The sequence below is a fragment of the Alosa sapidissima genome, chromosome 11 (assembly GCF_018492685.1).
Source record: "Alosa sapidissima isolate fAloSap1 chromosome 11, fAloSap1.pri, whole genome shotgun sequence".
NCBI classification, from domain to species: Eukaryota; Metazoa; Chordata; class Actinopteri; order Clupeiformes; family Clupeidae; genus Alosa; species Alosa sapidissima.
In genome coordinates, this window is record NC_055967.1 from 2018494 (window position 1) to 2044285 (window position 25792).

The following is a 25792-nucleotide window of genomic DNA, read 5'->3' on the forward strand; positions in this document are numbered from 1 at the left end:
AAACTATGGAACACCCTGCCTCTGTACATCAAGCAGGCGAGTTCAGTAAATATTTTTAAAAAAGATCTGAAAACATACCTGTACAGGAAAGCTTTTAGTTAACTCATCTTATCCTGTAGACTACACTTTCAGATTATTCTACATCTGCTACTATTGGAGGGCGCAGCCAGCCAGAAGCAGATGGGCTCCCCCTATTAAGTCAGGTTCTGCTCAAGGTTTCTTCCTGGAATATGGGAGTTTTTCCTTGCCACAGTTGCCATATGGCGTGCTTGTGGGGGGTAAGAGGGTTAAGGCTGCCAGTCTTATGACGTCATTTTCTATATTTTTGATATGTTGCTGAGCATATCATAAACAGCAAAGAAAAGTGATTGATAATGACTGACTGACTACTATTGTGTTACATGCTTCAAATGTAAAGCACTTTGAGCTGCATTCTGTGTATGAAAGGTGCTATACAAATAAAGCTTTATTATTATTATTATTATTACAGTGAGTCAGGACCTCGGTTTAACGTCTCATCCGAAGGACGGGACGGGGCACAGTGAAATATGAAATTTGAGAAAAATAGGGTTGAAACAGGAGAAAAGAATGGAGAAATAATTGTTCTTCATGTTCAATGACCCCAGAGGACAGTTCAACCACTCTCCAAAAATTAACATTTCAAACCCACAGAACCACATAAGCCCCCCAACTACAGCTTAATTCTTTGTTCCTCCCTAATTAAAATATGATTGCTTGCTGTAAAGCTGATGATACGCAGGGCAATTTTTTGGGGAATGTTGATGGCAACAGGCAACCAGGTGAGGCACAGGGCAGCTAATGAGGGCAACAGACAACTAAGTTAGCAACGACCCTATAGCAGAACATTTCAGAAGCTCACAGATGGTCATGTGATTCATTGCTAGCACTCTGTTAGGATGATCTCAAAATGTTGCCCATAAGTATCCAAATCGTTCAGATAGAAATTATGTTGCCCAATCTCAATTCATCACGGGTAACGTTGTGCGGAAGCCAGTATGCTATCAAAGAGTATAGAGTTACTTCTATACTCTTTGATGCTATTCAACTATTCTCAGCCGGACACTACGTTGCCCGCAATGCATTGCGCACACAATGTCAAAACCATTTCTGTCTGGTGATACATGATTTAAGCGGCACCAGCGAGAATACAGCAGGGAGGAACTTTCTCTCGTTGCGTTTCAAAAGAGAAAACAGATGTCACTCAGTTTTCAATGGAAAACAAATTCCAACGTTCATTTACAGCGATGTCTGCCGTTCATGACACATAATGTGAACTAATTCACGTTCAAGTTCTTTATTAAAACATGTGTTGCGTTCAGTTCAACGTTCACGAAAAAATGAGTGTGTTCAATGAACGCGTTCTTTTGAACTCGTTCACGCACAACACTGCTATGCGGCAACAGGAGCTTCCAATCGCGAGGGAACAATTTTGCATTCATAAAAGGGATGCAATAACGCCACCAACAACAACCAAAACTATTCATTGTTAACATGTAAATTAAATGAAATGTTTCATTGTGAATCAAATTAAAATGTTTTCCTCTTTGCAAACGTAGGCATATGGTGACAGATTAATTTAATAATGTTGCAAAGATACTGCATCAATCCATAGGTCTAGTTTCATTAGGCTACTAGGCTATTTGTTTTGCCTTACTCTTTATTCATTTAGGCTAGGCCTTTTTATTCAGTTATTCATCATCTTCCGTCCTTCGCACTACTTGTGTAGTGCACGCATTCTCAGACCTGTCACCTGTCACTCATCATCGGAAGGGAGGTGTTTGGAATCATTCCCGCGTTACAATCATCAGCCAATCAAGGTGGTCACTTCAGTCAAGCTTGTGCATGAGTAATGACGTCATCCATAGCAACGAAGACTCACTCTTAGTTTAGGAGTTGTCATTTTTCCTTACTAAGAGTAGGTCTGAAAGGCTTTGTGAATAACTTTTAAGAGAAAACTCCTAGCTAAAATATTTTAGTGCGATTTAGGAGTACTCCTAGTGGTAAGATAAAAGGCTTTGTGAATACGGCCCCAGGTCAGTAGCGTAATGATTTTTAGAGGGTGTAAGACAGTGATTTTTGGATCATACGCCAGACCACACCTTATGTCGCTAATTGCCCCACCCCTGGGCGCAAGGTTTAAAGGAGAAGTTCGGTGTGATATTGACCTAAAGTGTGTTGAAACATGATGCAGAGTGTGAACTTTTGTCTCCTAGCTCATCTCGGCTTGTCCCCTGCACTCTGAAATCTGGCGCTAGTTAGCTGATGCTACCAACAGGTTTTCAAAGGGGGTGCCTCGGGCATCGGGCTAGCCATGCAAATAAATCACTGTCATACTATGGAGTGGGATAGCTGTCAAAATATTCGTGTCCATAGATTTGATACACGTGCGTATTTGTCTGTAGTTGTGCATAAAATAAATATTTGTGAATTCTCGAATGAGTCCAGTCGTGCATAAAACATATTGTGTGTATTTTATCCATCAGAATACGGATGGAAAAAAAATACGAATTCAAAATTACAAGTACGAAATCAATCTTTACAGTTAGGCTTTCTTTGGTACGAGTACGACTTCGCACAAGTGACTCAACTGTCAAAATACGTCATCACCGCATTCACAGGCATTACTTGTTGAGAAAAGAAACATAGATCGAGATCAAGACTGCGCATGCGCTGAGGATAACCGGGCTGGGCCAGAGCAATATAAAAGCTGGGCCTGTCTTTTGCGCCAAAAGCTAGAGGGTCTGTGGAAGAGGCAAGATCGGTGATGGCCTAGGTGTATGTTGAACCATGGCGGACCAAGGAAACCAGGTAAGCTTAAACACATAACATTTCTACACTGTTTTGCTCTAACTTAACTTGTTAAACAGTGTGATGCTGATGCTGACACCGAAACGGTACTTTGGGATTAACTGTTACTGTTTTATGAAGCCCTTAAAAACGCACACAACAAGGTTGTTTGGTTGTAGCTCGCGATTAAGGTTGTCGGTAGTCAAATTTACCTTTTTATTCATGGTAGAAGTTAAAGACGACGTTTTTTTGTTTTTGTTTTGTTTTCTTGGCTACATTAACGTTATCAGCCGACATTTGGGTCCTTTAGGAGCGTGACTTAGCAGCTAGCTGCTAATTTAGCCTGTCATGGTGGCGGCGGTGGTGGCGGATAACGTTACATTTGAATTACCATGTTTTTCTTATGAATGACAGAAAATGCAAATTACAGTTTGTAAGGGTGAAGCCTAGTGTCGCAAGTTTTGGGCAAGGTCCATCAGGCCAGAGCCACAGAGAGAGATGTTTTATCTATCGCTCTGCATCAGGCTACAACAGAGTGTTTCTGGAGTAAAACTTTGCATTTAGTCAGACCTGTGTGATAAAAGAATAACGTTAGGCTATGGCAAGGCTCTATCACTAGCTCATGTCGAGAAGAATGCATGACGGAAATAACTGCGGACTAACTGTGGATAAATTGTAGACCATAGAGGTAATTGTCCTAACGTTTAACTATGTTCGCTATGTCTGTCTTCTTTAATTGGATGTGGCTAACAGCAGTTTGTGATCATGTTAAAGCTTGATCGGACAGGCGCTCATGAGTAGGCTATGCTTTGTTTTATCGCTGGAAGATACCCTATGGTAACCGATTGCATTCGGCGCTACAGTCAACGTTAAATGACTGCAAGCTTTGTGGATTTAAAGATTGTTATAATGTGTTGTCGCTGCTATTCCTGCTTGGATTTACACTGCAGTGGAGGCGGCAATAAGTGTACCCGTACAGGAGAAATGTTCCCGGCGTAAAATTGTGCCGCCTCCAGTATGAAACCTTGGACCGTCCGAACTGCAAAAAAAGACGGCAACTTTCAAAGTGCTGTCCAGTGTGAAAGCATTATATGATAGTCTACGTTTCCCCCTGTTGGTTGTAATGTGTAGCCTATTTCCCCTCAGACTGACATTGATGACAAAGCCCGAAATCGTTTAAGGGAGCGCAGCTTTTTTCTGAAGCGCATTTTTGTGTCTGCGCTGTCATTTGGGTGGGTGGGTGTTTTTGGGCAGGAAAAGTAAGACAAACAATCCAACAGATTGAATTTACAAGTAGGCTACATGCAAATAAAGTACTGTATGTATAACTGACAATCCTATATTTATAGGAATCACCGCTGACGACACAGTTAATTCGGCACCTGTTCACCAGAATAACAGAGATACTGGATCAGCAACATTTGGATCTGGACTATTTCCAGTATGTTATCAACCAGGAGGTGTTTATCTTTACTTCTGCATCTACTGTCATTCATATACCCACTGATGTTCTGCAATGCATTTTAAGCCTTCAGGAAAAGATCAATGTGGCCCTAACTCCAGAGGGAGCCCATGCTCTTGTAACTGAAGAAAGCAGTGGACGAGGACGCCCCAAATTTCAAGTTTCTGAAGACATGCTGGCCCACTTGATTGACATGTCCTTACCAATATCATCTATAGCGCACCTGTTGGGCGTCAGTGAATCAACCATCTTCAGGCGCATGCGTGACCTTGGACTATCAAGCAGATCTTCATACAGTAGTTTAACCGACACCGAGCTAGATAATGCTGTGTTATCAATAAAGTCAAGACTGCCGAATGCAGGATACAGAATGGTTAAAGGATGCTTACAGGCAGAAGGACACAGGGTCCAGTGGGAGCGGGTGAAGGACTCCATGCACAGAGTTGATGCGGATGGAGTTTTCCAGCGACTGATGCAGCTTGGGTGCATTGTCTGAAGGACGTACTGTGTACAACATCCATTGTCCCTAGTCCATATGGACACAAATCATAAATGAATAAGGTAGTTTTCTGAAATTAATGGAGGTTTAAAATTAATTCTCTCTGAATACAGAAAGTACAGTGTGTTTGTTTTCCAGGTACAACATGGTCATATTTGGAGCAATTGACGGTTACTCCAGAAAGGTATGTCATTGTACTGAGACAAGTCAGAGTAAGACAATTTGTAGGACTGGGTGATGGGCCTGTGGTGAAGTGATTTATTCATGATTGATATATTGATGTATCAGACTGGCTTTCAATTCCTGAATCACAAGCATTTGTGTTTATCTGTTTGTACAGATCATGTACCTGGAGCCAGCAACAAATAACCGATCAAGCACGGCTCTTTCATTTTTTCTGAAAGCGGTAGAAAAGTACGGTTGGCCTTCCAGGTAATTTGTATTTTTCTTAATTCTTTTAATATGTGAATGCATTTATGAATGTATTTACAGTATATCATAAAAGTGAGTACACCCTTCTCATTTTTGCAAATATTCTGTTATAAATTCTCATGAGAACAGTATAGAAATTACTCTTTTATACAATTTTAGAGTCCAGTAGAGCTTATAAATATCTCCACATACTGGGCTTTAAAGTTGAAACAAAAGTGAGTACACCCCACAGCAAAAATGTCCTAATTATGCCCAAACTGTAAATGGCTGTAAATATTTTGTGTGAGCACCGTTAGAAACAAGTACATCTCTGTTGAATTACAATAAGGCAGTGTATAATAATGGTGCTCACACAAAATGTTGTCAATTTGGGCACAATGATTATAAAATGTTCACTGTTGGATGTGGGACTTAGTTTTGTTACCAGCTGTTTCAACATTAATGGTAACCTGGAAGTCTAGAGATCTCGCGAGAGCACATTTTGAATTGTGCCTGCAGAGACTCTGGCACCGACTAGTTGTTACATTACCCCAAATTTTTGTGGTAACCAATCAAATCGGTGTATCTGATATAGGCGGGCCAAAGGCGAGCTAAACTGATCACAAGTGCTGGCTCGAATCGTTCCTTGTTGTGATTGATCGTAAAGTTATCCAATTGCGTTCAGTGAGGGTTTCAAATGCATGCTTGGTGCCACTGCTCGCCGCTTATTACTGGGTGCCAGACCCATAATCTGAAAGAAATTCATATTTAATATCTGAACGATTATTGTGTCTGGATTACTATCCAGGCTACATTAATGGTGGTATGTTGAGATTTTCATGGGACAACAAACTTCTGTTATGCAAGCTGTACACTGACCCCTTTGAGTTGTATGACAATTTCATAGTGTTCTCCCATGAAAAGATATAAGAGAAAATTATTCTGAAAAAATGCAAAGGGTGTACTCACTTTTATGATCTACTGTATATACATGAATGAGTGCTCTGATGGCAACTTTATTCCTGAACTGTCTAGGGTCAGGGGTGATGAAGGGGTTGAAAATGTGGCGGTTGCTGAAGCCATGTTCAGTGTGAAAGGCACGGGAAGAGGTAGCTTCATAGCTGGAAAGAGTGTGCATAATCAAAGGTAAACAGTAAGTTATTTCTAGTAACGAAATCATTAGATGTCAGCTATTGATGTGAAAAATGTAGATAAGAAAAATGTCTGTTACAGAAAAATGTTCAACTTTGTCGGAATATTCATTGTAGTCATTTTGTCTTTAGAATTGAGCGGTTGTGGCGAGATGTCTGGGTTAGCGTCACCCAGCTTTACTACGAGGTACTTCACAGCCTCGAGGAAGAAGGCCTGCTGGATTTGTCAAACATTCTTCATCTGTTTTGTGCCCATCATGTCTTCCTCCCTCGTTTGGCAGACAGCCTAAACACGTTTGTGGAGGCATGGGATAACCACCCATTAAGGACGGAAGGTGGTCTTACCCCCAACCAACTCTGGGTTTTGGGGAACATGTCCCATGGCGAAACTGAAGAATTGGAGGTACAGTATATCATGTGCAGTCTAGTCAAGTAGAATTTGTCATTTGCATTCATATGCACGGTATGTAGTTAGACAAAATGTTTCACCATGGACTCAAGTGGTGCTACATTTAAAATATATAAGACATTTGAGATGGGCTCTGTTATACCCTTGCTTGCCTGTTACATCGATCACAATTTGTTTTTGCTACTCATTTTGTTGTCTGTTTAAAATTATTCACAGAACCCAGAGTTGTTTGGAACGGACTGGGAGTCATTTGGTGCGGTCAGAAATGACTTTGGCGTGCATGTCCCAGAACATGAGAGCCCCCTGTCTCCAGCTACAATGGAAGCTGTGAGGTCTGTTATTAATCCCCTTGCAGCATCCCAATCATTTGGTAGGGACCTGTATATAGCAATGATGCAGATTGTGACAACAGAATTAGCAGTGGTTGAGTAAATCTTATGACAAATTGCTACAAATACCTTTAAATGCTGAATTTGACATCAGTCTGAGCAGTTGAGTAAAGAGCAATGCCCTTGTTTTTTTCTTTCTGTTTCCAACAACACACACACACACACACACACACACACACACACACACACACACACACACACACACACACACACACACACATATATATATACTATGTATATATATGCCTGCCCACAGTATGTACTGTTCTGAAACTTTTGCTGTGCAAGACATTTCATAAGTATTTTTCTGTTGTTTGTGCAAGACTATAATACCTAACTGTTCTCTACATCAAATGTGTAACTGGACTGATGCATAAACTGGCCATTTTCAATTAAAGCGTTTTGGAACATACAACTGTGTGTTTGTCTGTCTGCTTCCCAGGTCTGACTCTGATCTCTCCTTCTTTATGCCACTTTAGCTTGAGCTTTCCCCCAAGATTCCAAGACTGATTAGTCTAGTCCCCAGAGGGGTTCTCGTGCACCCCCATCACTTCTTAATGACTCCTCAATATGCCTGGTTAACAATGACATGTTACGTTAACATTGCAAAATGTCCCATGGGTGTTCTTTAGAGGTCATCTTAGAACCTGTGCAATTATGAAAAGTACAATTTGACAAATTTTACCTCCCACAATTTGAACCATACATGATCTAAAGGCAAATGAGACCACTTTTTCCATTTCCATATGGGAAATTGGTTGCAATGGGTAAGGATTTCGTAGCCTTTCAAGGCCATGCTGGTTCATGGACACTACAAACACCATAGTCCATTAGTTAACTAATGAACTTTTGAACCAGTCACAGTACAACACTGTCAATATGATTTGGGTATAAGGAACTGTGGGCTGATTTGCAAAACCAAGAGGATCATGTTTTTGAAGTAACTTTACAAGTTATGTGGTGAAACCTAGTAAAGGCACATGGTCTGGGTAAGATTACTTTGGTGGAGTTCTTAAACAAAAAATCCTGTTTGTTCAAAGGGATCTGAACAAGTGGTCCATTCTGCCAGCTCCATTCAAGTTTCATGTTTCTTTATTTGTCATGTGCATAGTCATGGACTTAGAACAAGCTGATAAATGAAATCCTGACTTCACCTCAACTGGGCCATCACCTATCATAATTCTGATATTGTATTGGTAAAATACGTTATGGAATAAAATTTCAGTTTAAGACAAATAAATATTCAGCTATAGATGTACCCCCATACTACCCCTACCCAGAAATATAATACGACCTTGTACTGCTAAAAGTAAATCACGGCTATAAAGTGCTGAGTGCATAGTGCAGTTCATGTGGGAGATACATGTCATGTCTTGATTCAGGAATCAGGAGTGTAACAGCTTGTGGATAAAAACCTCTCTTGTCTTTCTGTGCCACACATGATGCATGCTGAATCGTTTGCCTGATTTCATCAGCTTAAATAGGCTGTTGCCAGAGTGGGAGGAGCCTTTCTGTCACCTGTTGCCATACTCTTAAAATCTTAAAATGACTGGAAAGGCACCAAACTTCCTCAGCTGCCTTAGATGGTACAGTTGCTGATTAGCCTTCTTGCCCGTATGTGTACGTGAGCAGACCAAGTAAGGTCGTCAGGAATGGCTCACACTTTCTACTGGGGCTCTGTAAATGGCAAGAGGGGATAGGTCCGTACACAACAAGCTCCATTGTGCCAGCCTGTCTACCTCCTCCCTGTAGCCAGTCTCGTTATTGTTGGAGATGGACCCTAGCACTACTGTATCATCCACAAATGTTATGATGGAGTTGGAGCTGCGCATAGCTCCTGCTCAGGCCCAGGTCAGTCAGCTTGTAGAAGAGTCTTGAGGGGGATATTGAACAGCAGTCTCATGTTGATAGCAGTAATTTTACGGTTAAAATTATTAATAATTGAATTGCCATGTGACCCTTCTTGGTTTAAAACAAAGACACCCTCCCCTCCCCCAATCAAATGCTAATGTGGTGGTTCAAGGCCTATCAGTTACACAGGACAAAGGATGTTACCTTGATATAATGTATCCATGTGTCATGAAATGTAAATGTATTCATGTTTGGTATCATTCTGATAGTCTCAGTACAAGGATTGTAATGCTTTGATTGTGAGAATGTTTGAAACATTCTATAAGTGATATTTCTGATATATATGATGCCTCTCCTCATGCTATTCTGATAAGAATGAATAGGTGTGAAGTGGGTGTGAGTAGGTGTGTCTGATGCCAAGTGGAGAGCCAACCAAGTGGGCTTGTTTTTGGCGCCATTTTCTTCTTTGTTTAAAGCATTTAAAGTAACTAAACTGCAATGTTTGTGAGACTTAGACTGGGACTTAGACTAAGACTAGAAGGATGTAGAACGGAAGAGAGGAGAAGTTGGCTACAGGCCAACCTAGACCTTTCAGGCCTGGGCTAGGCCTACATAGACCATAGACCTTTTTTGTACCCTCTCTGCTTGTAACAGAATAAACTTGATTCCTGAGTTTTTCCTGAAGTTCGCCAGTCTAAGATTAATATTAAGTAATTATTCACCACAATTACTTTCAATGTAGTCCAGGATAGTGGTGGTGAAAATAAACATTCTGCCCTGTGTGAATTTCTTAAGTGAAATGATTCCCCTACCTCAATCAGTAAAATACTGGAAGAGACTCGACTCTTCTGTTTGGCAGTATCTTGGAACAAACAACCTAGACCAAAAATCACAGACTTTACAATGCACTACCAATAATGGAGGATTAGCACTTCCCTATTTAGAAATGTATCATTTGACCTTTCAGTTAGGTGTTCTTAAGTTGTTAGTAGAGTGGATCTACTGTCCCATGGAGGGAAATAGAACAGCAACTTATTGGTCCCATGACACTAAAGGACTTCGCCTTTACAGGTGTCTGCCTGAGGAAAAGTTTGTAAACCTAGGGTTCTATAATTACGATAATAATAATATATAATCTTATAAGGGACAGGTAGAAGAACACCTGGGATATACTAATAGATGGCACACCTTTTATGGCATAATGCACATTTATTGTCTGGTAATAAGCCCTTTGTGTGCAGAAAGTGAGTTGTTAACCTTTAAGGAGCTCAGTCCTAATTTTGATATTCCTAGCACATCTTGTCATGGAATATTCTGGGGAAAGGTCCTGAAGCCCACCCGGTTAGGTGTTTTTTTCCCTTTGGGAAGATTTGTGTCCATAGTTTACACAAGGTTGATGCGGGCAGCTGCAGGTGATAGGTCATAGGATATATTGGACCCCTCAGAATCCTTAGTGGACTTTTTGTGAACCTGAACAGACACTTTCTTACACATGGTCTGAAAATGTGAAGAAGTGCATGCATTTTTGCATAAAATAGCAGCAACTATAAATCAATTGTTCCCATTATCAGATTGTAAAATTATGTGCTCTAAATTAGAACTGATTGAAATGCTGAGGAAAATTTGCTTTCTGTAGTGGCTCTATATAACTCAGTTTGAATATGGGAAGATGTATTAAGTTTCCTCAGCGGCCTCAAGAAAAACAATGAATGTACATCTTTTATAATGTATGTGCACTAGAATGTAGCTTAAGTATTTTTAATGTAGCCAAATACTGTATATGTGACCTGTCCCAAATCCTTCTGCACAGGACTGTTTAAGTGTTGCACCAATGGTAGTGTCGTCTCACTGTATATTGTGTATTGCTGAAATGACAAAACCCACTTGACCATTCCCTGGCACGTTTCATGATGGTGGTTTGGGTCCCATTTCAGATCCCTACTTCTTGTTGTGCCCAGGAACTTCAGTGTCCACAGTTCCAACTGCTTTGAAGTTGATGAGTGGTGGGGTGTAGAGTTTGATCTCTTTATAAGTCAAAAAAATATTTCCATGTGTTAATGTTGATATTTAGGTTACTCACTGTGCCCCATGCTGCCCACCCTGACCCATCCTTAGTCAGGTTTTGGCTTCTCAGTTATGGCCTCATGTACAGTAGCACCATTGTAGCATCCCACTCCAAAGTTGACCCATAACTGTAGGTCTAATGAGTCATAGCAGGGTGGATAACCCTGCCACTCACCATGGATGGTGAAAACAATGTTTTGCCTCCCTCTATGGCTGTGTTTAGACTGCAGGCAAATCTGATTCCTTCTCATATCCGATTTTTAGGGCTGACTGAAATCGGATATGGCTCTGTTCAGACTGGGCCACATGTCTAATGATGGTGTTTTTTTTGTTTATTATCTATGAAGGAAATAAAGGAAAGGAAAGCCTTCACAGTGATCTTTACTTGAATCTGTACAGTGATCACAGTAGAGCTGAACAGTGACAGTTGATCTGAACAAACACGCACATAAAACAAATTCAAATACATAACATTTGAAAAAAAGTTACAACATGAACATTATGGATTTGCTCTACATATAGTCGTGAACTTTCCTCCCCCTCACCACACATGCACAATCAAGCTCGGTCAAAGGAGCCTCCGTGGGTTAAGGCCATCTCCATTATATTTCTGAACTGCTGAATTGTGCTCATGTGCAATACAGGAAGAGTCACCGTGCGACTGCAGGCACTCACTGTCGGAAAACAAATTGCGTGTCCATCACAATCATGCTTGAATTGTATAGACACATCGAAGTCCCTCTTCTCGCTGGGTAAGACCGGCTTGTGTGCCTGTCCTGTCAGCCACTGCATCACTTTTGGAACAGTCAGTTGGCCATCATCTAATGAAAAAGTGTGTTAGTGTGAACTTGAACCAGTAAGCACCACAATTATTGCTGACTTTTATAAAAAAAAAGAAGAAAAAAAAAACCACACACAACACATAAAAGTGTTCCTTAAAATAGTAGCAGTTCAAAACATACCACAATCCTCGATCTCTTGGAGGAAATCTTGGAGATTGTTCATAACAGCGACCTCCCGACTATCTTATAGAGCCTTGGTCACTGTAGACTGGTCGGCAGATTTCCAGAAGAAAGGCTGCATCCACCTACACCACACCACACACACACACACAAAGGCAAAAGGTGTTAACCTACAATTTTGCAAACCAGAGCAGACACACCAGCAGATTCCAGTTAAGACCCCCCATGGAAGACATATTTCTAAACACATTGTCAATAGCAAAAATGATTGACGCTGACCTCCCTGAGAATAGGCTACTGTGACTATTCTAAATAAATGCACTTGCTATGCGAATGTAGTCAGATTGTGAATTAGTAAAATAGTTTACCTTGTCCTCCACTGTATTTTTTTTACATACAGATCATAAAAAATATTAATAACAGTAGTAATGTTCAGATATGCAACAGATTCTTATTGGAATAAAATTACAGTAAAACAAATGGGAATGACTTCAGTTTATTCAATTAATTATTAGCTTTTAAATTTTCCTCTAACTTGCTGCGGTGTTAGAAAACTGTTAGAAACACAGGCCTACACCACACCACAAAAAGGAAAACCTTTTTTTCAATACCTCATCATCTTCTGTTGGGACAAAAAGAGGCTGACACAGGTCTGCATGGGCCTGCAACACTTTCTTCATGTTATAGAGCTCCATGCCTTTTCTCAATTGGTCCAGCATTGGAACCACGCGTGTTGTAGCGTGGAGGACAATAGCCCTGAAAACAAGTAACATTCCATCATTGGTATTGTATAAAGGATTATTCTTCTTCTTCTTCTTATTATTATTAATAATAATAAAAATAACAGGATGCTGAAGACAATGTATTGGGATACACACAATAGGATACATTATTGCATGTGTTTCAGATGTGCAAAGCATTTCAAAAACATGTGTTAAAATAAATAAATAAATGTAAGACCCAAGACAAAAATATGGGTTTCTTTAAGACTCCACGAGAAAGATTTCATTTGCCAGTTTTTAAATTTAAAAAATACCTGACGATGGCATCTTTGTTGACACATGAAATTTTCCCAGTAAAGCCACAGTTAACAATGCTGTCGATGAGAGTATGAATGCTGTCATCAGTTGCACTGTTGACCTGAAAGAACAGAAGTTTTGTTTTGAAGAGAACCTCCAATTTCATTTCCCGCTATAGACATCCTCCATTAATCATTTATATTATAGGACCATGATTTACATGACCAAGCTCAGAAATGTTATGTTTTTACATTAAATGTAGCAAAGTATTGTATTTTGTATTTGTATTGTATTTTAACCAGTTAGCCATTTAATAGTGATAGTTTTGCCTTTAGCATTATGGATGCTTCAAATAGATAGAGATAATTTATTAATCCCGCAGGAAATTAAGGAAATACATTAATCCTCACTGCATACACTAGGAAATCAGTTCTCAGTTTTAAACAGAACCGAACAATATGCTCCCTATGGTTCCATACACCAGACAGGAATCACAGTACATCATGAAAATATTAAACACAGAAACCTGATCATGCAGAAAGCCTTCGCATTTAAGAAACTTGCTAACCTCCGTGATGAGCTGCACTAACTCTGGGTCTGTGACGTCACTCACAGAAACGTGCATACTGTCAGAGTCTGTCTGTGTGGTTAGGTACTTGTAGCACCATTCGCGCATGAAATTCGGGGGAGGTCCACCTTGGGCCACACTCGCAACCATCATTTCTCCAGCGGTCCTACATATACACAAAATCAAAAAAAAAAAAAGTGCACACAAACACAGCATCACAGCATAGCTTTGCCTTTCTGCAAATATTTCAGGCTCTCTTTTCATCATGGATCTTGCTGGCTTCAGTAAGATACATTTAAGACCTTTTAGGATTCTGTTTGTGATTTCCGATTTACCTGAAGTGGTTCTGGTCAAGGCTACTAAGGCAGTAGAGAGGATTTTTACCCTTCTTGTCAGCTCCGCCAACAAAAAGCTTGTTTTCAATTTCAGCAATCATCTCTGAAAAGCAAAGAATTTGCAAAAACTGCAAAAGCACCATTTTAAAGCTGCATGTCGCTGAATGTGTGTTAGTGTGATAAACAAGTGCTGTGTTGTTCCATCATCTCTTACATAGTGCTTTCCAATAGGTTACCTGTGAAATTCCTTGCTGAGGGCGCCCGTATCAATGCCATCTTCTCCAAAAAAGGAGACGATGTTTTGGAGAGGATCTTTTTTGCCTCTGCCACTGCATCATCGCGCGCGTGTAAAGGTCATCTCTCGATACTACTATAGAAAAGGTACCGCCATCATCCACCTGAAGAGTCACCCACTCCAAAATCTCCTCCAAACTTCAAATTAAACACAAAAAAGAGCATGCATCATTTTTGTCTAAGTGTAAAGTCCCATTGTCATTGCAGCACACCACAGCACACCGTGCACACAACGAAATTCTTCTCTGCTTTTAACCCATCACACATGTGAGCAGGGGGCAGCCATTACAGCACACAGGGAGCAGTGCTTATGGACGGTACCAAGCTCAGGGTACCCCAGTTATGGGGGTGGCAGTGTGTCGAGAATCGAACCTGTGACCTTGGGGCTACAAGTCCGACTCCCTAACTGCTTGCCCACGACTGCATACAGAAGCCAAATAAATGAGGACCCAGGTGTAACAAACACTACAAGAGTGATGTGAAAGTAAATGTACAAAAACAGACAAACCACTTTCTTTGTAGTGTTAACTTTTCTGGTCTGAGTGTAAGCAGAAGAAAGGCTTTACCTTTGAAAGGAATTAAGGCTGAGGGCTGAGGTCTTCCTGTTCCCTTCGTGGGCTGCACTTCTACAAACACAAATGTTGTAAAATAAACAAAGCAGTTGAGTTGTAAAAAATAGCTCTTAACACCTTCACACATTTCACCATTTTCTTAACCAGGCTAGCGCCACCCAGTGCTTCCAGTCAATTACATTTACTTCCATCATATAGTCAGGAAACTAGCGAATCAGCTGTGTTTGCTTTGTCTCAAAATGGGCCAATCTGAACAGAGAATTCAAATAATTCATTACAGTGCGTAACATATGTCAATGCCAAACAGTAGCGATTGGTGTCAAGCAGAAAGTATCAGCCCTCCCTGAAGCGAACGAATCCAAATGGATAGATTTCAGACACTATGAACAAAGTGAAATAAGATGCTGATGCATCAGGCTACTATTTTCTATGCAAGTACCTTAATCCACAACCTGAGGCATGGGCCTCAATGACATTAATGTTGAAGTCTTTCCGACAAACAGGACATTCTGCAGTCTAAAGATAAAAAATAAATCAAATCAATGTATGTTGAATTTAATTACACAATTTCAGTATACAAATAAACAGAAATCTCACCTTTTCTGGACTAAGGTCATGCTCGTAACTTTCCTAGGTATGGGAAAACACAACATTATTCAACAGGGTCTATATTCATTACAGCTAATAATGCACAAGGCCCGACAGGCCAGAGACTTGATGTACAACCTCTGAAGAACTGCACAGATCAATGCTGTCTTTGCAGCTTTCAATGTGGCTCGGCAGAGCTTGTAAGGGAATCATAACCCCGCAGTTTGCACATGGGGACTTTGGCATATTGTGAAACTCTCTTGCATCAGGAGGTAGCGGTGTCCTGTCTATCTGCTCCTGTAAGGGAGCTATAAACAGTGTGTACTTTCCATTCCCAGTGACTGATTTAATTTGCTGACCAGTGTATCCCTCAGAGTCAGGAGGTATTACAACCAACTTCCGCTGCCCACCTCCACCTGGAAAATAGTAAAACACCTACTGTTATTGTTGCCCTTGAGCCAGATTCCCAAATTTGGTCAATGGGTACCACTGAAGGTATATTAACATTAAAGGAGAAATATGGTGTGAATCAATCATAATCCAGTCATTTGAGGCCACAGGGTTTGTTATTGTCTGCTGGGGAAAACAGAAAATGTGATAGAATGTGATAAGTAACAAACCAGCTATCATTTACCAACTGGGGCATAACAAAATGAAACCAAAAGTGAATCTGTGCCTCATTCAGTTTCAGATTCACACCATATTTCTCCTTGAAAAGCAAAATAGATTTCAGGGCCGTTTGAATTCAACCATCAAAATGTGAAGCTCTAAGGAGCATCAGCTAGAAGACCTGAATTTCAGAATTCCGGGGGGAGGCAAGCAGAGGAACCAGAAGAACCCAAAAATTTTACAAATAAACTGATAAGTTAATTGAATGGGGCATTGCAAAACGAGAGTGAAAGTTACTACGCCACATTCATTTCATGTTAGTTGCTGGCTCAGTATTTGGTCAATGCTATATCAAATATTCTTGTTCTCTGTCCAACTGACAGTAATTGGTGACCTAACGGGGCTCTTGAATGAGTCACACTAAACTTCTCCTTTAAATACAGAAAATGCAATGATCATCTGAATGTTGGCCTGTACTGTAAGAGTAAACAGTAGGATAACTAGCTCACATTTGTATCCACAGCCCACAGTTATACTGAGTGTAAGGAAGCAGTCCTTACCTGTGGATTTGTGCAACATCCAGCCCCCAGATATAGTGCCTAGCTTTGGGTAGGCTTCAAGCAGTAAGTCTGTCAACTAGCATAACACATTTCACCACATGGTTACAACTTTTAGATTTACACATTTCATCATACAATTGTTCATTTCTGAGCAATGCATAAATTACAGTATAAACACAACGACAACTAGAAAAGTAGGCCTCTGCCAAGGCAATGTAGGGTGACAGTGTTGGTGGAGGTAAACAGTACTGTAGCAACCAAAGTAACAAAACACTAGGGATACCTCTGTGTGGGTAGTGCTTTCTGTCAATGCGAGAGATCGCTTGCCCAGCCCGGCCAACATGAGCTGGAGCTCCTCCTCCCCCGTAGGAGTCTTGCAGTGCTGCTCATCCATTAGGAAAAACTTCACAGTGAAGCTCTTCTGTGGGCGAGCATAGGGGGTGAATCTTTTTTTCCCCCTCACCTCCTTCCTAAAGAGCCCAGGAAAAGACCTGAAAATACAAATGTTTGTTTACTCATAGGCAACACACAAACTTTTAATTTGTTGACTGGTTGAGGAGAGATGTGATGCACTGCACTACTAGTCAAAAACAATGAAATGAGTTATACACTAAAGCCCAAAGTTTAGGATAACTTAGAAAAGTTCTTGTTTTTGCTGGATGAACATTGATGAAATTATTGAAGATAGAAAACATGAGCAAATTAACAAGGCATGCAATCATTGTTACTAGAAATAAAATTAGTGCTTTTGTTTGAAATGATGAATGTGTTCTTGAAACATTACTTACATTTGTTTTAATTTCCACCCCTGCTATAATGTATGCATTCTTTCATAGCACTACAGCCAAGACACATACCTGGCCATTTCCTGCTGCACAGAAGGGCGGGGAACAGCCTGTCTCTGGCCCTGTACAGGTGGCTGTCTCTGGCCCTGTACAGGTGGCTGGCTCTGGCCCTGTACAGGTGGCTGGCTCTGGCCCTGTACAGGTGGCTGGCTCTGGCCCTGTACAGGTGGCTGGCTCTGGCCCTGTACAGGTGGCTGGCTCTGGCCCTCACCTTGCCTGACTCTACTCAGTAATGTGAGCAGGTTTTGTGCCGTGGTCATAATGTTGTTTAACTGGACCAAGCACAAGATATCAATGATGTTATTCCCCTAAAATTAACAGAAGGGCAGCCATGGCCCACTGGGTAGGGTGTTGGTCTTGTAACTGACCAGTGGACCATGGCTGAAGTGCCCTTGAGCAAGGCATCTAACCCCTCACTGCTCCCCAGGCACAAATATAAGCAGGGAGCCATTTAAGCTAGTATTAGGCTCACACAAACCTTGAAATTAGGAGGGTATAGGCCTAATTGAGGAGTTAGGCAATTCGCCTAGACCTTTGCTATCTTCACTTGAACTATTTTGGAAGATTTAGATAACAAAGGAGACATCAGCAGAGTACAGCATGAAATGAAAGTGACAAACTTTCGTGATATGAGTCAATATTCAATGTGCTCTAGGCCAGAATATAATTCTGTTTGCCGTTTTTTTCAATACCAAGAACGCTATGAAGACTCGTATACTTGGGAGTTCAAACTTGAAAAGTTGACTACAGGAGAACAAACTTCCAAGAACGCGAGGACACAGCCTGCTGAATCTGCAGTTTGAGACAGTTGCTTTCTTGTCTACTTGACATCAGCAGCTCCGGTTAGCATTAGGGCAGAAGCAGACTACACCTGCTGCAAATAGATGCTCTTACCTCGGCTCGGAACAGTAGTTCCGTCGGTAGTGGGCTGCTAATTTGGGTGGTGGTTGATGGGTACACCGTAAATCGCCAGATGTATTTTCTGGTTGTTTCAGATTGAACAGACAACAATTCTCATCTCGTTTTGCAAAAATGCAAACTTATGAATCAAATCAGTACTTGGGCTGTGTTTTATAACGTTTTATGACGTTTCACAAGTCCATGAGAACACAAGTAACATACAGTACAGACGGAGAAACGGTTCTACCCACCACAATCATAGCCACCACCACCAAGACAGGCTAAGTCAAAAGCTAGCTGCTACCTCACGCTGCTAAAGGACTCAAATGTCGGCTGATAACATTAATGCAGCCAAGTGCAAAATGCAAACAAAACAAAAAACAAAAAAACGTCGTCTTTAACTTCTACCATGAATAAAAAGGTAAATTTGACTACCGACAACCTTAATCGCGAGCTACAACCAAACAACCTTGTTGTGTGCGTTTTTAAGGGCTTCATAAAACAGTAACAGTTAATCCCAAAGTACCGTTTCGGTGTCAGCATCAGCATCACACTGTTTAACAAGTTAAGTTAGAGCAAAACAGTGTAGAAATGTTATGTGTTTAAGCTTACCTGGTTTCCTTGGTCCGCCATGGTTCAACATACACCTAGGCCGTCACCGATCTTGCCTCTTCCACAGACCCTCTAGCTTTTGGCGCAAAAGACAGGCCCAGCTTTTATATTGCTCTGGCCCAGCCCGGTTATCCTCAGCGCATGCGCAGTCTTGATCTCGATCTATGTTTCTTTTCTCAACAAGTAATGCCTGTGAATGCGGTGATGACGTATTTTGACAGTTTGAGTCACTTGTGCGAAGTCGTACTCGTACCAAAGAAAGCCTAACTGTAAAGATTGATTTCGTACTTGTAATTTTGAATTCGTATTTTTTTTCCATCCGTATTCTGATGGATAAAATACACACAATATGTTTTATGCACGACTGGACTCATTCGAGAATTCACAAATATTTATTTTATGCACAACTACAGACAAATACGCACGTGTATCAAATCTATGGACACGAATATTTTGACAGCTATCCCACTCCATATTTTACACCATTTACGAGGGTCAAAGTAGCTCCACACTTCATTGGTAGACTTCCGAGGGCCCTGACATTTAAAACGAGACATTGAGAACTTTGAAAAAGCACTGGTAGTTTATTTATAAGACGATTTATACAGACCATAGACATAATATACATAGACGCCGCATTGGCTGCTGGAAACAAGAAATGCGGCCGCCATCTTGGACCGGTCATACTCCTCGTTGCGTTGCAGCAGAAGACAGAAGATGACAGCACTGTGCAGCATGTTCCTTCTCAAATCGGCGGACCATACTCGGGGGATTTACTTTTCACAAGTAAGATTTAACATAACCGTACTATTGGTTGTATTTTGTGAATAGAATATTACCAGAGAGCTGAGAAGGAGCAATCTTTGATATTACTGTATGAAAATCGTAGCCATCTAGCTAGGCTATGTTTACTCGGTGTTCACCCAGCTATGAACTGAGACTTGATAAGTCATATTCCATAACACTGACTTAGATTACAACTGACACAAGAAGGCTATTGTAGAAATAAATCATACTAGATTTGGCCGGCGAATTTTACACAAGTGGCACAGACTAGCCTATTGGGCAATCGCTAGCTGCTACTTGTAGCCTAAGTGTGTTGGTGGTAGCCTCACTATTTCCTGAATAAAGTAACTTTTCAATAGCTCAACTTCTTTATTTATCAAGTAGCTTAGCCAGACAAGCTACACTGTTCTTGTCATGTGAAATTAGCACAATTTAAAGTAGCTTCCTATGTAGTGAACTAGCCTACTGCCGTGTTTGTGTTAGGCTACTAATACATTTGACTGGGTGGTAGTTTTGTGTAGTGTTTTATTCATGGCAGAGTAACTGATAGTTTAGCTCACTAACATTTCGAAGTAGCTTGCCCAACACTGTATTATTCACATGTCATTTACCCTAACAAGAATAAGATGCCTCTCAAATTCCTTTTCATTCATTTATTTATTATTTTGTATCTCTCCAGAACAACTGCCTTGTTCAAGAAGACTGAATGAACTGAACGGTCTCCTCACACCCCTGGAACTGAGGAAGGTGCAGCTCTTCATTGCAGTACTGCAGGGCATCTGCTACACTGTGACTGAATGTTTGATTTATGAGCTCCACCTTCATCACCTGCATTCGCCACTCCCATGTGTCCCATTTTCCCATCGTCTGGTTGACTCAGTCCTCTTTTATGGAGTTTACCCAGTTTACTATGCCATCTTATTTGCCCACCTGCTGTCTGAAGCACTTTTGTTCTCAGCCAAAGTGTACCCAAGCAATTTTAGCAAGGTGGGAACATACAAAATGACATGCACCAGTTGTCGAAATCATAGAACCAACTTCATCACGGTAACTCTGTCTCACTGAGCCTGTGAAGACACTCCCCGGTTCTTTACTGATTGCAATGAACGGGTTGATCTTAGCAGTTTCTAAAATGTTTCTTAATTCCTTTTTATTTAATCTCTTCATTGGGGCTGGAACCTTTCTGTGAACTGTAAATAACAGATGCTGTTGATGAACCCATTGACACTGTACAAGTGACAAGTCACCTTTTTGTCTTGAATTGATGAACTGTTACACTTACTATGCCAAACCAATGTCTGTTTTTTAAGGATCAGAAACAAACCTACAAACTTGCACTTTACAATATTTATGGAACTTGTCTAACAAATGCTGTTGATATTGAACCCAGTTACTCCATTTCCTTTATGCCACACCAATGTCTGTTCATCACTTTATTTTTGATGGCACTGAACTGAAAATGTTAATGGATTTTTTTCTGTAAATTTAACTCATTAAAACTTGTATCAAACCAGTTTTTGTCTATGCTGTCAAAAGTGGATTAGTTATGTTCCCAGTTTTTATATTGGATGTCATCACTTTATAATATATCATATATCAGAATATTCTATTACTGTTAAGCCCACTATGAATATTAAAATACACACAACCATGTTTCCTGTATCATACAGCTTTTCTACTGGGAGGTTTACAACTTATTCTGAGTCAATTTACCCAAGTTTGTCACTAAACCACATAGGCCTACTTGGAATACCCCTCAGATGTCTGAATGGCACTGATCTCACTTAAATGTTTATGGAACCTTTCTGTGGATGACCGGTCCAAGATGGCGGCTCCAAATCTCGTCAGCGCTAGTAAGGAGTAGCGGTCGATGCGGCGTCTATGTATATTATGTCTATGGCATCGACCGCTACTCCTTACTAGCGCTGACGAGATTTGGAGCCGCCATCTTGGACCGGTCATCCACTCCACTCAGTGTAATCTGTTTGGCCGGTGAGATGAGCTGTCAGCGCACTTAATTAATCATATCTCACTGAATACCGAACAGATTCTCACGCGGTTTTTTTTGCTGCAAAGGTCATACATGTAGCTATGATACAGGACACATGATTTAGCGTATTTTAATATTCATAGTGGGTTTAACAGTAATAGAATATTCTGATATATGATATAAAGTGACCTGACGTCCGATATTAAAACTGGGAACATAATCCATGTTTGACAGCATAGAAAAAACTAGTTTGATACAAGTTTAATGAGTTAAATATAGTTCACAGTTGACAGAAAAGTTCCATCAACAGCATTATTCACAGTCCACAGAAAGGTTCTATAAACATTTAAGTGAGATCAGTGCCATTCAGACATCTGAGGGGTATTCCAAGTAGGCCTATGTGGTTTAGTGACAAACTTGGGTAAATTGACTCAGAATAAGTTGTAAACCTCCCAGTAGAAAAGCTGTATGATACAGGAAACATGGTTGTGTGTATTTTAATATTCATAGTGGGCTTAACAGTAATAGAATATTCTGATATATGATATATTATAAAGTGATGACATCCAATATAAAAACTGGGAACATAACTAATCCACTTTTGACAGCATAGACAAAAACTGGTTTGATACAAGTTTTAATGAGTTAAATTTACAGAAAAAAATCCATTAACATTTTCAGTTCAGTGCCATCAAAAATAAAGTGATGAACAGACATTGGTGTGGCATAAAGGAAATGGAGTAACTGGGTTCAATATCAACAGCATTTGTTAGACAAGTTCCATAAATATTGTAAAGTGCAAGTTTGTAGGTTTGTTTCTGATCCTTAAAAAACAGACATTGGTTTGGCATAGTAAGTGTAACAGTTCATCAATTCAAGACAAAAAGGTGACTTGTCACTTGTACAGTGTCAATGGGTTCATCAACAGCATCTGTTATTTACAGTTCACAGAAAGGTTCCAGCCCCAATGAAGAGATTAAATAAAAAGGAATTAAGAAACATTTTAGAAACTGCTAAAATCAACCCGTTCATTGCAATCAGTAAAGAACCGGGGAGTGTCTTCACAGGCTCAGTGAGACAGAGTTACCGTCATGCAGTTGGTTCTATGATTTCGACAACTGGTGCATGTCATTTTGTATGTTCCCACCTTGCTAAAATTGCTTGGGTACACTTTGGCTGAGAACAAAAGTGCTTCAGACAGCAGGTGGGCAAATAAGATGGCATAGTAAACTGGGTAAACTCCATAAAAGAGGACTGAGTCAACCAGACGATGGGAAAATGGGACACATGGGAGTGGCGAATGCAGGTGATGAAGGTGGAGCTCATAAATCAAACATTCAGTCACAGTGTAGCAGATGCCCTGCAGTACTGCAATGAAGAGCTGCACCTTCCTCAGTTCCAGGGGTGTGAGGAGACCGTTCAGTTCATTCAGTCTTCTTGAACAAGGCAGTTGTTCTGGAGAGATACAAAATAATAAATAAATGAATGAAAAGGAATTTGAGAGGCATCTTATTCTTGTTAGGGTAAATGACATGTGAATAATACAGTGTTGGGCAAGCTACTTCGAAATGTTAGTGAGCTAAACTATCAGTTACTCTGCCATGAATAAAACACTACACAAAACTACCACCCAGTCAAATGTATTAGTAGCCTAACACAAACACGGCAGTAGGCTAGTTCACTACATAGGAAGCTACTTTAAATTGTGCTAATTTCACATGACAAGAACAGTGTAGCTTGTCTGGCTAAGCTACTTGATAAATAAAGAAGTTGAGCTATTGAAAAGTTACTTTATTCAGGAAATAGTGAGGCTACCACCAACACACTTAGGCTACAAGTAGCAGCTAGCGATTGCCCAATAGGCTAGTCTGTGCCACTTGTGTAAAATTCGCCGGCCAAATCTAGTATGATTTATTTCTACAATAGCCTTCTTGTGTCAGTTGTAATCTAAGTCAGTGTTATGGAATATGACTTATCAAGTCTCAGTTCATAGCTGGGTGAACACCGAGTAAACATAGCCTAGCTAGATGGCTACGATTTTCATACAGTAATATCAAAGATTGCGCCTTCTCAGCTCTCTGGTAATATTCTATTCACAAAATACAACCAATAGTACGGTTATGTTAAATCTTACTTGTGAAAAGTAAATCCCCCGAGTATGGTCCGCCGATTTGAGAAGGAACATGCTGCACAGTGCTGTCATCTTCTGTCTTCTGCTGCAACGCAACGAGGAGTATGACCGGTCCAAGATGGCGGCCGCATTTCTTGTTTCCAGCAGCCAATGCGGCGTCTATGTATATTATGTCTATGGTCGATGCGGCGTCTATGTATATTATGTCTATGATACAGACAGTACCATAGACATAATATACATAGACGCCGCATTGGCTGCTGGAAACGAGAAATGCGGCCGCCATCTTGGACCGGTCATACTCCTCGTTGCGTTGCAGCAGAAGACACAAGATGCCAGTACTGTGCAGCATGTTCCTGCTCAAATCGACGAACCATCGCAAACAGGGCTCGGGGGATTTACTTTTCTCAAGTAAGATTTAACATTACCGTACTAATGGTTGTATTTTGTGAATAGAATATTACCAGAGAGTTGAGAAGGAGCAAGGATCTTTGATATTACTGTATGAGAATCGTAGCCAGCTAGCTAGGCTGTTTACTCGGTGTTCACCTGGCTATGAACTGAGACTTAATAAGTCATATTCCATAACACTGACTTAGATTACAACTGACACAAAAAGGCTATTGTAGAAATAAATCATACTAGATTTGGCTGGCGAATTTTACACAAGTGGCACAGACTGTAGCCTATATTATTGGGCAATCGCTAGCTGCTACTTGTAGCCTAAGCGTGTTGGTAGCTTCACTATTTTCTGAATAAAGTAACTTTTCAATAGCTTAACTTCTTTATTTATCAAGTGGCTTAGCCACACAAGCTACACTTTTCTTGTCATGTGTAATTGGCACAATTTAAAGTAGCTTCCTATGTAGAGAACTAGCCTACTGCTGTGTTTGTGTTAATAATACATTTGACTGGGTGGTAGTATTGTGTAGTGTTTTATTCATAGCAGAGTAACTGATAGTTTAGCTCACTACAATGTCTAAGTAGCTTGCCCAACACTGTATTATTCACATGTTATTTACCCTAACAAGAATAAGATGCCTCTCAAATTCCTTTATTCATTTTATTCATTTATTTATTTTATATCTCCCCAGAACAACTGCCTTGCTCAAGGAGACTGTGAATGAACTGAATAGTCTCCTCACATCCCTGGAACTGAGGAAGGTGCAGCTCTTCATTGCAGTATTGGAGGGCATCTGCTACACTGTGACTGAATATTTGATTTATGAGCTCCACCTTCATCACCTGCATTCACCACTCTGTGTCCCATTTCCCCATCGTCTGGTTGACTCGGTCCTCTTTTAGGGAGTTTACCCAGTTTCACTATGTACTGCTATCTTATTTGCCCACCTGCTGTCTGAAGCACTTTTTTCTTAGCCAAAGTGTACCCAAGCAATTTTAGCAAGGTGGGAACATATAAAATTACATGCACCAGTTATCGAAATCATAGAACCAACTGCATGACAGTAACCTCTGTCTCACTGAGCCTGTGAAGACACTCCCCGATTCTTTACTGATTGCAATGAACGGGGCTGATCTTAGCAGTTTCTAAAATGTTTCTTAATTCTTATTTATTTAATCTCTTCATTGGGGCTGAAAGCTTTCTGTGAACTGTAAATAACAGATGCTGTTGATGAACCCATTGACACTGTACAAGTGACAAGTCACCTTTTTGTCTTGAATTGATTAAGTTACACTTACTATGCCAAACCAATGTCTGTTTTTTAAGGATCAGAAACAAACCTACAAACTTGCACTTTACAATATTTATGGAACTTGTCTAACAAATGCTGTTGATATTGAACCCAGTTACTCCATTTCCTTTACTTATGCCACACCAATGTCTGTTCATCAAACTTTATTTTTGATGGCACTGAACTGAAAATGTTAATGGATTTTTTCTGTCAATTTAACCCATTAAAACTTGTATCAAACCAGTTTCTGTCTATGCTGTCAAACATGGATTAGTTATGTTCC

At 40.4% G+C, this 25792-nt stretch overlaps 3 protein-coding genes across 6 annotated transcripts; 1 reads left to right on the forward strand and 2 right to left on the reverse strand.

Moving 5' to 3' along the window:
• Nucleotides 1–2357: 2357 nt before the first annotated feature.
• On the forward strand, nt 2358–7537 carry LOC121723296. Of its 2 annotated transcripts, XM_042108881.1 has the most exons (8): nt 2358–2829; nt 4158–4249; nt 4337–4831; nt 4908–4953; nt 5110–5201; nt 6216–6326; nt 6464–6734; nt 6957–7537. In XM_042108881.1, exons 4-8 carry the CDS (start codon nt 4915–4917, stop codon nt 7170–7172), a joined length of 729 nt encoding a protein of 242 aa, XP_041964815.1. In that variant the 5' UTR covers nt 2358–2829; nt 4158–4249; nt 4337–4831; nt 4908–4914; the 3' UTR covers nt 7173–7537. The 2 variants fall into 2 exon arrangements, with proteins under 2 accessions (XP_041964815.1, XP_041964814.1); XM_042108880.1 differs by lacking the exon at nt 4337–4831 and having other exon boundaries at nt 4158–4268.
• Nucleotides 7538–11406: 3869 nt separating this feature from the next.
• LOC121723307 lies at nt 11407–14137 on the reverse strand. The gene is made up of 6 exons (XM_042108901.1): nt 13929–14137; nt 13594–13759; nt 13043–13146; nt 12618–12762; nt 12007–12131; nt 11407–11865 (listed from the first exon to the last, which is right to left on the reverse strand). The coding sequence occupies exons 1-5, from the start codon at nt 14069–14071 to the stop codon at nt 12066–12068; spliced, it is 624 nt and encodes a 207-aa protein (XP_041964835.1). The 5' UTR covers nt 14072–14137; the 3' UTR covers nt 11407–11865; nt 12007–12065.
• LOC121723270 lies at nt 13934–19383 on the reverse strand. 3 transcript variants are annotated; one of them, XM_042108825.1, is made up of 11 exons: nt 18909–19383; nt 17579–17668; nt 17409–17458; nt 16835–17042; nt 16552–16627; nt 15521–15798; nt 15392–15424; nt 15234–15310; nt 14789–14848; nt 14165–14360; nt 13934–14031 (listed from the first exon to the last, which is right to left on the reverse strand). In XM_042108825.1, exons 1-10 carry the CDS (start codon nt 18927–18929, stop codon nt 14195–14197), a joined length of 1059 nt encoding a protein of 352 aa, XP_041964759.1. In that variant the 5' UTR covers nt 18930–19383; the 3' UTR covers nt 13934–14031; nt 14165–14194. The 3 variants fall into 3 exon arrangements, 2 of the variants coding, with proteins under 2 accessions (XP_041964759.1, XP_041964758.1); XR_006034902.1 differs by having other exon boundaries at nt 14165–14295; nt 17409–17668; XM_042108824.1 differs by having other exon boundaries at nt 17409–17668.
• Nucleotides 19384–25792: the final 6409 nt, after the last annotated feature.